Below are 13591 nucleotides of genomic sequence, written 5' to 3' on the forward strand. Positions count from 1 at the left end.
AGCTTTAGTGTGTCAATAGGAAATATAAATGTTAGACTCCAAACATTACTTTTGGAAATAGAAAAGATTCCAAAACATTACTTTTGGAAATAGAAAAGATTGCATGTAATTATTGCTCAATGGGGCAGTTTTTACTGTTCATGAGATGGATAGCCTGAGGGAAAAAAACTGTTCTTTTGCCTGACGGTTCTGGTGCTCAGTGCTCTGTAGCGCCGGCCAGAAGGCAACAGTTCAAAAAGGTAGTGGGCTGGGTGAGTGGGGTCCAGAGTGATTTTTCCAGCCCTTTTCCTCACTCTGGAAGTATACAGTTCTTGAAGGGAGGGCAGAGGGCAACCAATAATCCACTCAGCAGTCCAAAATATCCTTTGTAGTCTTCTGATGTCCGATTTTATAGCTGAACCAAACCAGACAGTTATTGAAGTGCAGAGGACAGAGTCAGTGACTGCTGAGTAGAACTGTATCAGCAGCGCCAGTGGCAGGTTGAACTTCCTCAACTGGCGAAGGAAGTACAACCTCTGCTGGGCCTTTTTCACAATGGAGTCAATGTGGGTCTCCCACTTCATTTCCAGTGAGATCGTAGAGCCCAGGAACCTGAATGACTCCACTGCTGCCACAGTGCTGTTCAGAATGGTAAGCGGGGTCAATGTTGGGGTGTTCCTCCTAAAGTCCACTACCATCTTCACTGTTTTGCGCGTGTTCAGCTCCAGGTTGTTTTGACTGCACCAGACAGCCAGCTGTTCAACCTCCCTTTTGTATGCAGACTCATCATCATTCTTGATGAGGCAGATAACAGTAGTGTCACCTGCAAACTTCAGGAGCTTGACAGAGGAGTCCTTGGTGGTGCAGTCATTTGTGTACAGGGAGAAGAGTAGTGGGGGGAGCACACATCCCTGGGAGGCACCAGTGCTGATCGTACAGGTGCTGGAAGTGAATTTCCCCAGTCTCACTAACTGCTGCCTATCTGTCAGAAAGCTTGTGATCCACTGACAGATAGAGGTGGGAACAGAGCAATCCCATGTTGACTGCATCATCCACAGACCTGTTTGCATGATAAGAAAATTGAAGAGGATCCAGTCTCTCAAATGACTTCTGGGGCTTTTCCACTGCACGGTACGGCCCGACTCTGCTCGCTTTTTGGGGGTTTTCCACTGTGGATAGTACCTGGTACTTTTTTTAGTACCACCTCATTCGAGGTTCCAGGCGAGCCGAGCCGATACTAAATGTGATGTCAAAACTCTGCAGATCACTGGTTGGTCAAAGAGAATCGTCACTACCAGCGTCACTGGATTTGCGACATGGGAAATCAACCTGCTAGTTTTAAAGTTAGCAAAAGCGATAGTAGTATCATTTGTTCACACGACTTTCGAATTGTAAAAAGAAATGGCTGTGCGCAAAACCACGCCGTGGTCAATAAACGAGGTGCTGACGTTCCTCTCGTTAGGAGCCAAGGAGTACGTTAGTAGCTATACGCCAGTAGAGGCGGTGCAACTATGACGATCAGCCTATAATCCCACCCATGTTGAGGCTGCACTAAACTTCAGTGGAAAAGCAAGCTCAGAAAAGTAAAGCAAGCAGAGTCGAGTCGAACTGTAACGTGCAGTGGAAAAGTGCCATTCATGACCACAGACATCAGAGTGACGGGTCTGTAGTCATTAACTCCAGAAATTTTGGTAAGTTTCTTTGGGACAGGTATGATGGTGGAGCATTTGAAGCAGCAGGGAACTTCACACTGCTCCAGTGATCTGTTGAAGATCTGTGTGAAGATGGAGGCCAGCTGGTCAGCACAGGATTTTAGACAAGTGGGTGAAACACTGTCTGGGCCCTGTGCTTTCCTTGTCTTTTTTTTCTGGAAGACCCAGCACACATCCTCTTCACAGATCTTAAGTGTAGGTTGAGTAGCAGGAGGGGTAAGGATGGTGGTTTCAGGAGGTGTTGATGTTTGTGTGATGTGAAGGTCAGAACAGGTGTGGGGTGCGAGGCTGGGCTTTTCAAATCTACAGTAAAACACATTCAGGTCATCAGCCAGTTGTTGGTTACCTACAGTGTTGGGGGATGGTGTCTTGTAGTTAGTAATGTCTTTCAGGCCTCTCCACACTGATGTAGGGTCGTTAGATGAAAACGTGTTTTTCAGCTTCTCAGAATAGCTTCTTTTAGCCACTCTAATCTCTTTTGTCAGTGTGTTTCCAGCCTGATTGTGAAGGATTTTATACCCACTTCTGTAAGCATCCTCTTTGGCCTGACGAAGCTGCCTGAGTCTTGCTGTAAACCATGGTTTGTCATTATTAAACATTAAATAAGTCTTAGTAGGAATGCACATATCTTCACAGAAACTGATATGTGATGTCACAGTATCTGTGAGCTCATCTAGATTAGTGTCTGCAGCTTCAAAAACACTCCAATCAGTGCAGTCAAAGCAGACTTCTGTCTCTGGTGGGGCATGTAATGTGCTGTCTGTATTTTGGCAGTTCACTGGTGAGGTTGGCTCTGTTAAAATCGCAGAGAATAATAATAAGTGAGTCCAGGTATTGTTGTTCCATGTCTGTGGTCTGATCAGCCAGCTGTTGCAGCGCTGCGCTCACACACGCTTGTGGAGGAATACAAACACTCACCAGAATAAACGAGGAAAACTCCCGTGGTGAGTAGAAAGGCTTACAGTTGATGAAGGGCGCTTCCAAATTAGGAACGCAAATCTTCTTTAACATTGTTACATCTGTACACCAACTTTCATTCATGTAAAAGCATGTTCCACTGCCTCTTGTTTTCCCCATTAACTCCGCAATATGATCCACTCTGAACAGCTGAAAGCCCGGCAGATGTAACGCACTGTCCGGAATGGTTTCACTCAGCCAGGTTTCTGCGAAGCACAAGGCAGCAGAGTTTGAAAAGTCCTTGTTTGTACAGGTGAGGAGATGTAGTTAGTCCATTTTGTTAGGAAGAGAGTGGAGATTCGCTAGATGAATAATTGGCAGCGGCGTTTGAAAGACATGCTGTTGGAGCTTGACCAGCGCGCCGGCTCGCTTCCCTCGCTTGAGTCTCATAGTGCGCTTGAGCAACTCAGCTGTGCCTCCGACTAAAATGTCCAGCAAAACGTCAGAATAGTCAAAAACCAGGAAAAGATTGTCTGGTATGTGCTGCCGAATGTTCAGCAGTTTGTCCCTGGTAAAACTGATGGGAAAAAATATACTAAACAGGACAAACAAACAAAAACAACAAAAGAATTGGAGAGCTCCACACCGAGGCTGCCATCCACGGATTAGACAAACGTTTCAGCCAACAGCTTTCTTCAGTGCTCACACTAAAACAACAGCACATCCCTTTTATAGACACATAATTGGGGATTGAGACAAGCTGAATTGATTTAAAAAAAAAAAAAAAAAATCTACTTTAAAAAAATTATGTCTCTAATCTAACCTGCAGTAGCAAAGGGCCCAGCTGGTCCTTGTCGATAACCCCTTGACCAGTAGAGGACACATCCGCCTTCTGGACATCATCATCTCCACATGAGCTTTTACCTGTATAATGTAAACAGTAACCATATTTAGCAACAGCAGACAAGCTGGCACAGACAACATGTGATGTGGGTAGCGATATCATAAAAATTGAAGATCACTGCAAAAGTAAGCTCAAATCTACACTGGTGGCCAAAAGTTTGGAATAAGATTTTGCTGTTTCGGAAGGAAATTGGTACTTAAATTCACCAAAGTGGCATTCACCTGATCATGAAGTATAGTCAGAACATTACTGATGTAAAAAAACAGCACCATTACTATTTGAAAAAAGTAATTTTTTATCAAATCTAGACAGGCCCCATTTCCAGCAGCCATCACTCCAACACCTTACCCTTGAGTAATCATGCTAGACTGCTAATTTGGTACTAGAAGAAAACTTGATATTATATCAAACACAATTGAAAGCTATTTATAACATTGTCTTTGTGTTTGTTTTTGAGTTGCCACAGTATGCAATAGACTGGCATGTCTTAAGGTCAATATTAGGTAAAAAATGGCAAAAAGGAAACTGCTTTCTCTATTGAAATTGCCAAAAAACTGAAGATTTCATACAAAGGTGTACTTAGAACAACTGTCTCTAACAAGGACAGAATGAGATGTGGAAGGCCAGATGTACAACTAAACAAGAGGATAAGTACACTACCGGTCACAAGTTTTGAAACACTTACTCATTCTTTATTATAATTTTTTTCACATTTTAGAATAATAGTAAAGTCATCAAAACTATGGAATAACATAAATGGAACTTTGGGAATTATGTTGTGACTAAACAAAATCCAAAATAAATCAAAACTGTGTTATATTTTAGCATCTTCAAAGTAGCCACCCTTTGCCTAGAATCTGCAGACATATACTCTTGACATTTTCTCAACCAACTTTTTGAGGTATCACCCTGGGATGCTTTTTAAACAGTATTGAAGGAGTTCCCATCTATGTTGGGCACTTACTGGCTGCTTTTCTTTATTATTTGGTCCAAGTCATCAATTTCAAAAAAAATTTTTTTTATTAAATTTTAGTTTTATAATGAAATAAATTAATATGGTGGCACAATTATATTTTTGTCTACAAAACTAATTTCAAACGTTTAAGCATACGCCTACAGATCAAAAGATTTTTAAGATCATGAGAAACATTTCTGTCAAGTGTTTCAAAACTTTTGACCGGTAGTGTACATCAGAGTCTCTAGTTTAAGATACAGACGCCTCACATGTCCTCAGCTGACAGCTTCATTGAATTCTACCTGCTCAACACCAGTTTCATGTACAACAATAAAGAGAAGACTCAGGCGTGCAGGCCTTATTGGAAGAATTGCAAAGAAAAAGCCACTTTTGAAACAAAAAGAAAAGGTTAGGGTGGGCAAAGAAACACAGACATTGGACAACAGATCATTGTTATGGATCTTAACCCCATTGAGCTTTTGTGGGATCAGCTAGACTGTAAGGTGCGTGAGAAGTGCCCGATAAGACAGCCACATCTATGGCAAGTGCTACAGGAAGCGTGGGGTGAAATGTCACCTGAGCATCTGGACAAACTGACAGCTAGAATGCCAAGGATCTGCAAAGCTGTCATTGCTGCATGTGGAAGCTTTTTTAATGAGCACTCTTTGAAGTAGTTTAAGAAGTTCTGAATATTTTTTTCAAATTGTAATAGTAATTTTTCTGTTATTTATTTATTTTATTTTTTTTATCCCCTTTTCTCCTAATTTGGAATGCCCAATTCCCACTACTTAGTAGGTCCTCCTAGTGGTGTGGATACTCACCTCAATCTGGGTGGCAGAGGACAAGTCTCAGTTGCCTCCGCTTCTGAGACCGCCAATCCGCGCATCTTATCATGTGGCTCGTCGTGCATGACACCACAGAGACACCGCATGTGGAGGCTCATGCTACTCTCTGCGATATAAGCACAAATTACCACGCGCCCCATTGAGAGCGAGAACCACTAATCGCAACCACGAGGAGGTTACCCCATGTGACTCTACCCTCCCTAGCAACTGGGCCAATTTGGTTGCTTAGGAGACCTGGCTGGAGTCACTCAGCACACACTGGATACGAACTCACGACTCAAGGGGTGGTAGTCAGCGTCAATACTCGCTGAGCTACCCAGGCCCCCAATTTTTCACGTTATTAATGTCCTGACTATACATTGTGATCAGTTGAATGCCACTTTGGTGAATAAAAGTACCAATTTCTTTCCATAAGAGCAAAATCTGTACATTATTCCAAACTTTTTGTGCCAGTGTATATAATATCACAACTGTAGAATACAGTACCAACATTGGATCTCATTCATTAACCATGCATAGATTTTTTACACAGAATTCATGCTTCATCAATAAGTTTACACATATTTTTTTTTCTGAATTAGAACCAATTAGAACCAACTCAAACTAGACACAAGACCTTAAACCAGACGCAATCATTAGTGAATGGGACACAATGACATCTTTATAAGCAGGTAATTACACATGTAAGATATACATGTAAATGTCAGTTGTGATGCCACTGTAAGAGAAAAGAACATTTGGAATTGTAAATCTCATCCCTGTAAGGCACTATAAACCAACGGAATGTTAAATAAGAAAAAAAGAAACACCAACACCTATTCATCATTTCACTGTGTGAACAGGGAGTTATATAGCCCAAATGAAAAAAGGCATGTTTAGGCCTGTCTCGTGCAACCAACTTGGCAACTTAGAAAGTTGCTTCGCATGCAGACTTAATTTCTGAATGTAATATAGAATTATGAGAGGGATGAAAAACAAAAAAGGATGATACTGATTATAGTAAATATACAAAAACTCTTACAAATAATACACACAAAACAATTAAGATAATTATTATCAGCAAGTACACTATACTGTTAATACTACTTATTCTTTATGTATGTCGGACACCATGCTCCAGACATGAAACAAGACCGACCGAAAAAACAAGACCGACATGGGATGATAATGCCACAGTCCTGTCAGACAAAAACCCAGACTGACAGAGTGACAGGACTGTGGGATTATCGTCCCATGTCTGTCTTGTTTTTTCCAGTTGGTCTTGTTTCATGTCTGGAGCATGGTGTCTAACATACGTAAAGAATGAGTAGCATTAATAGTATAGTGTACTTGCTGATAATAATTATCTTAATTGCTAGTCTTGTTTGCTAGATCCAGACACTTGATTCATGGTAAAACCCTGTTTTTTATCCACAGGTAAAGACATGTCTTTGTTTACATGCCTAAAATATGATTTATGACTAATAAGAGCCAAAGGTGTTTCACAAAGTTTCACTATACTAGCAAATAAACGTGACACCCACCACCAGGTGGCAGCATTTTGTAAAACCAAGGAAATGTATTCGTTTCAACACACTGTGAGTTTAGTAAATATTTTCACAGGCTAATATGTAAAAAAAAGCCATTCGAGCACACAACACGTGTACCTTGCTCTTTGATCTGTCGTATCTGGCGCACTGTCTCTTTAAGGATGGCACATTTGTCTGGTTTTACATTGAAGCTGTCAATGTCACTAAGGTTGGCTGAAATCAGTTCAGCGAGCTCCTCGATGTACTTGCTCTCCTGTTCCCTCCTGCGCTTATCACACCTGTAGAACACATACACACGTGTAGACACCACATGTGAAATATAAGCAAATTTAGAGGAAAACAAATACATAAAGGGACAGTTAATCCTCATTTCCAAACCCGTATGACTTTCTTTTCTCTGTGTAACACAAAAGAATGTTAGCCTCAGTCACCATTCACTTTCAACATTAATACACTGAAAGTGAATGGTCACTGAAGTGGTCAATCTGATAGTATCTTCTTGTGTGTTCCACGGAAGAATACAAAAGTCATATGGGTGCACATGAGGGTAAGTAAATAATGACAATTTTTTTTCATTTTAGGATGAACAATACCTTTAAAAGATACAGAATGGGCATTTACTGCTTGTTTGTTTGTTCATGCTCTCACACATGTAAACAAACCCTAAAGGACTCACCCTTGTCCTGGCGTGTCACATGTGGAAAGTTTGCGTTTCCGGTCCGAGCACAGTGGCTCAAGTGAGTTCTCACCCACTCCACTCATGTCTAAAACATATCAGCACCTAAGAAACACACAAAAACACATACAAACTTTATAATAGGACCAGAAAACACACATCTAAAAGTATTTTATCATCTTAAAGCGAAAGGAAAACAAAACAAGCATTTCTATTCGACCCCAAGTGCAATACTAACACATTATACGCTGACTTTGGCATTTTAACACAATGCAAGTAAACTTGAAGGCTTCATCTCTTTTTAAATGGCTCTAGCAAAAAAAACTGCATGCGAGTGTGTGTTGGTGTCTGAGGCTTATTTTTAAGTGTTCCCACATACAGCTGAATGCGCGGAATGTTCCAGGCCTCAGCAGCGGTGCTGTGTGTGTTTGTGTGAGAGTGTGTCTGAGAAGAGACACTGATTATGATAGAGTGAAACGGGGCCCCAGGGGAAATGGATCAACCCTCAGTGTGTTTCTGTGTGTGTGTATTTCTGTAGCAGGGACTGGGTTATCTCAATCTATGAAGCTATTTGCTGCAGAACATATAAATTAAATGTTTAAATGATCTCATTAGAGGAGACTCTGATGAATCAGAATTACACTACATAGAATTAAATAAAAACCACACAGAAGACTAAACGGCCACAAAACATAAACATTCAGCCTATGATTGGCATGATAATGACTGTTTCCAGGCCTCCACCTCCCCCCAAACATATCATAATAGCCTTACCATCACACCATTTCTTCCTACTTTTACTGTCATTGCTCCACCCACTTCACTAACCACAACACTTCCTCCTCTTTAGCGACACACTCTCTGTGCTCTCTCATTTTTTGTTACTGGCACTGCCCATTCTGATATATCAGTCTTCCTTAACTTTCAGAAATTACAACACCGTCTCCAGAGCTTATGTATGCACATACATACATACAGGTTCCACAAAAAGTATCTGGACACTTAAGTCACACTTAGACAACAAATATCAAACCAAGTGGCATTTATTTAAAAGATGAAGTGTGTTATTTCTGCGCCAATAGCCTCATCAAATGGAATAAAATTTGAGTCATTAACCACTTTCAAATCAAATTGAATCATTGATCAACGCATGTTTACAGAACCCAAATCAAATATGGCGACATCAATAACGTCAAACCTTATTGGTTCTTGTTGCCATCTGCCATTGGTCAGGTTAAACAATCTCACACCATTGGTTGAGCAAAGGTTGCTGGGACGGGGTAGGAGAAAGTATTTTAAAAATGGAAAATAAATTACAGACAGCACCGGCACACTTTTAAAAGCAAAACATTTCATCAAAAGAAGTTTGTAAGGTTTTAAAATAACAGATATAGTTCAAATTTAAGACGAGTAGTATTTGGACAGTTAGCATTTAGAATTTTGGTGAAACATGATGTGATGAATTACATCTGTGTTTGCGTGAAGAGAACTGACTTGCCTAAAATGACTTTGGGACCATTTATATAAAACAAACTTAGTTCTGAGAAAAGGTCTAGCATCATGTTTGCAGATGCTACTAAAACTCAGTCCAAATACTTTGAAGCCACTGTACATATGTGTACAAAATGTATGCCTGTCTGTCTTTCCCTCTCCATTCTTGTCATTCTCTATCTCTTCTCCTGCTGTTATCAGTCTCTGTTTTTCTGGTCATAGACCCTCTGCAGTATGTGTGCATGTGTGTGAGAGTGTTTGTTTTAGAGCCCTGACCTTGCCCTGTGCCTGACCCCTCTCAAAGTTCAGCGGAAAACTCAGAGCACATCGGGTCGCAGTCTTTTCCCCTTCCCTCGCTGAACACATACATACAAACAGCCTTTTCCCTTCGCTTATGGAGAATACACACAAACACACACAGTTTGCCCTCTGTCACCTAAAAACGCACTGTTTGAGCTCATCATTCCTGAGCTCAACTGTGAGACATTACAGAACTGTGCCCATACTGCACTGCCTGTGCTGACACGTACAGCTGTCCAACACAAATCTACAACACGCACAGAAAAATCTGCTCCAGAACAGTTTGCAGCCTCCAACTCCTCTCGCACATGAGGTAAATATTCTTTTCCTTCTCTTTCATAACTTCTTTCTCCTTAAACTTTGCAGCTGAGTGGAAAAAAAACGAAAGAGTGTGTGACTGTGTCAAGTTCATGGCACCATTCCAATTAAAAGCCATGTTCTTAATAGTCCAACATTCTGTTATCACATTGTCCAACATCCTACTCTCAATCACATTGTTTTTTTCAAAATGGGGAGTAAAAAAAAAAAATGGCAAAAATGGCAATTCTCCATTGACCTCTCATCAACAAGGCATTTCTGTCTGCAGAACTGCCGTTTACTGGATGTTTTTTGTTTTTGGCACCATTCATGACAGAGTAAACTAGTCTAGAGACCGTGGCGCGTGAAAATCCCAGGGAATCAGCAGTTACAGAAATACTCAAACTGTCTGGCACCAGCAATCATGCCACGGTCAAAATCACTGAAATAAAATTTTGTCCCCATTCTGATGGTTGATGTGAACATTAACTGAAGCTCCTGACCCATATCTGCGTGATTTTATGCATTGCAATGCTGCCACATGATTGGCTGATTAGATAATCACATGAATAAGTAGGTGTACAGGTGTTCCTAAGCGTGAAAATCCCAGGTGATCAGCAGTTACAGAAATACTTAAACCAGCCCATCTGGCATCAACAATCATACCACAGTCCAAATCATTGAGATAAAATTTTTCCCCATTGAAGCTCCTGACCCATATCTGCATGACTTTATGCACTGCACTGCTGCCAATGGATGATTGTTGGTGCCAGTCAGGCTGGTTTGAGTATTTCTGTAACTGCTGATCTCCTGGGATTTTCACACACAACAGTCTCTAGTATTTACTCAGAATGGTGCCAAAAACAAAAAACATCCAGTGAGCGGCAGTTCTGTGGACAGAAATGCCTTGTTGATGAGAGAGGTCAACAGAGAATGGCCAGACTGGTTTGAGCTGACAAAGTCTACGATAACTCAGATAACCACTCTGTACAATTGTGGTGAGAAGAATAGCATCTCAGAATGCTTAAAACGTTAAAAAAATTATGACTGTCCCACATTTAACATCATTTCCACCACACCAAACAATTTTGACCCTAATGAAGTTTTATCAGAAGTTAATGTACTTGTTAATTAAGTCGACAAGTGTTCAGTGGAGAGTATGCTTGAGATAAAATGTGACAAGTGATGTTTAAAAAAAAAGAAAAGAAAAGGAAAATCAAGGTAAATGCCACTTGTGAGCAGAATATTTTTATTGGGTGTAATTTCCGATCAAGTTGTAATTTTGCCAAATTAAAAAAAAAGATGAAAATATATATATATATATATATATATATATATATATATATATATATATATATATATATATATATATATATATATATTTGTGTGTATTAAGAATTCATAAAATGTTAGCAATTAAATTAGCCTAAAGTCCAAAGTATACTTGGTCAGATGCGAACGCTGAGGACGCGTAAAGGACCTGTGACGCAAATTTCGTCATCAGCAGTGTGCTCAAGCACTGAACACGTGCACCCAGATTTTTCTAACTGTACATACTTTGAACATATTTTAGTATGTGCATGTGCCTGGAATTATTTGCACAAATTATTGGGTCTAAAAGATGGCAACACTCACAGATGAGCCGTTACAGTCATGAAGAAGCATTTTTATTTGAATAGCGCTTTTCACAACACACATAATTTCAAAGTAGCTTTACAGAAAATTATGCTTTAACAGTAAAAGAAGCTGTAATATCTGTAAAAATCTGTCTTAAATTGCGCGGTTTGATAAAAAAACGTGATTGTAAATTGTGCCTTAAAATAAGTATGTAAATAATATCTGTATTTAGACCCCAGTGAGCAGACTAAAGGCACTAAAAGATGTAATCGCCAGTAAACAACAGGAAATGAAGCTAGAAACAACAACAGTAGATGTGCACATCAAGAGCGCATGTGTGAGGAGGTCAGGAGATTTGTATAACTGGAGTCTGAAAGAATATAAAGACGTCTTCATGGGTCTAAACTCTTGAAAATAAATAGTCCATTATCTCGTAGCAGTTATAGTGCGCATGCACCAACCACCTGTGTATGTAGGCACAGTCAAATGAAATATACTTTAAAAAGGCTGCATGTTCGACTGAATCATTTGTGTCAAACTGAAGTATACTTTGGACTTTAGCAAGACAAAAGAGTCAGTTATTTCATTTAAAAAACATTAAAAAAAGCCATTTCCATCGACATAATTTCCACCACAGAATTCTATTAAACACAATACAGAATTTGAGACGACACCGTGGTGGGATTTTTTCATGACTTTCAGAAAAATTACATAAATCTCCTGTAATGCTAGACATTTTTAGTGGACAAATCATGTAAACTAATGAGCATGTGATAAATGTTTTAACGTGGTTTTAGAGTCTAGAAATTAACAGGGCTAAAAGTCCCTGAAGTTGAAGAAACACCCACATACTGTATATTAATATAAATGTGTGCAACATATTACAAGTCTTCTCAAATCAAAATTTAAGTCATTATTTGCTGATGTCAAACCTGGAGCAACACATCTTGACATGCCATATATAAGCAATATTGTAAGAGAGGCCATGCTAAATTGGGAATATTGTGATGCTGAAGGGGTTGCAGTCACTCCACTAAGTGTTGTTCCTAACACAATATAGCAGGGCCTGTAGTGCCTTTTCTAAGAAGACAGGTTAACAGGTGTTTCACGTCATAGCGCTTACTTTGTGTATTTCAGCCACCAATTTGACCAATCAGCATCCAGGACCAGAACTTTCCATTTTATAAATGAAAATACATTCATGAGATTTGAGAGCTACAGTAGAGGGGAAGATTATCAGTGAATAACCTTAATTTTGATCTGTTCCTCAAACAAAAAGTTATCACGTGGATTCAGAAGACTTGGAATATAGCACACAAGTTATACAGACTACTTTTATGGTGCTTTTTGTATAATATTTGGAGCTCAACAGCCCTAGTCCCCATTTATTTACACTTTATGGAAAAGAGCACTCTGAACATTCTGCAATATTTCTGCTTTAATGTTCCATGGAAGAAAAAAAAATCATTTTGGTTTGGAACTACATGAGGGTGTGTGAACTTCTTTTAAAACTCCATTCTAAGTGACAGTTCCAACCTCATCAATACGCTGACTGCACCTGCAACAGAACCAGATGCCACATCAATATTCTGCTCAAGAGAGCATGAGAGAGTGAGGCTGAGTGTGAATGCGGACACAAGGAGATGAACGCAATGAGGGAAAGACAGAGAGAAAAAGAGTGAGAGAAGATCAGTCAAAAGATGAGCACTTCACATATGCCTTTTCAAGGCAAAATCCATGATAAAGTATCAGAGTAAAACATCTGTTTGTTGCTTTAATGCTTCAATTATATGTGTTGAGAAAAAGCTTAGATATAAATAAGCTGTTGATAGAGGTGTTATTTAATCATTCCTGAGGTAATTTACTCGATCGCTTCTCTCTCCGTGTTTGCGGAAGTACAGATGCCTGCTTGGCTTTTCCTCATTTTCTCCCGGGATGTAAAGTGATTAGAACCTGAGGTTCTCTCTCTCCCTCCCTGACATATAGTAAGAGTGTCAGAAATATATAGCCATACCGCCCAGCCCTATTAGGCAGAATGTTAGCTTCAGTCACCATTAATTTTAATTGTATGGAAAAAAGATGCAATGAAAATGAATAGTGACTGAGACCGATATTCTGCTTAACATCTGTTTTTGTGCTCCATGGAAGAAAGCCATATGGGTTTGAAACAACACAAGTTATGAGTCAATGATAATTTTTGGGTGAACTATCCCTTTAAGGATGTTAATGGCTCTATTATAAAGTGATGCAACTCACACAGTATCTTATTTTAGAAGTTCAAAAGGTGAGCCAAGTATCTGATAAAAACATAAGTGCACTCCTCATTATAGCTGCGCTCTTGCAGTGACTTCTCCCAGAATGCACATGAGGAGCATCTTTAAGCAAAGAT

The 13591-nt window shown here is 39.7% G+C and overlaps 1 protein-coding gene across 2 annotated transcripts in view; it reads right to left on the reverse strand.

Moving 5' to 3' along the window:
• LOC127426612 (nuclear receptor coactivator 3-like) overlaps positions 1 to 13591 on the reverse strand; it is a 91282-nt gene that overhangs the window by 33313 nt on the left and 44378 nt on the right. For both annotated transcript variants that reach the window (XM_051673544.1, XM_051673545.1), the window contains exons 2-4: positions 7498 to 7602; positions 6939 to 7099; positions 3412 to 3512 (exon numbers count right to left, since the gene is read on the reverse strand). In XM_051673544.1, the coding sequence (XP_051529504.1) occupies positions 3412 to 3512; positions 6939 to 7099; positions 7498 to 7583 (348 nt within the window). In that variant the 5' untranslated portion in view covers positions 7584 to 7602. The remainder of the gene's footprint in view (positions 1 to 3411; positions 3513 to 6938; positions 7100 to 7497; positions 7603 to 13591) is intronic.

Source organism: Myxocyprinus asiaticus, chromosome 35 (genome assembly GCF_019703515.2).
Source record: "Myxocyprinus asiaticus isolate MX2 ecotype Aquarium Trade chromosome 35, UBuf_Myxa_2, whole genome shotgun sequence".
Classification (NCBI taxonomy): Eukaryota; Metazoa; Chordata; class Actinopteri; order Cypriniformes; family Catostomidae; genus Myxocyprinus; species Myxocyprinus asiaticus.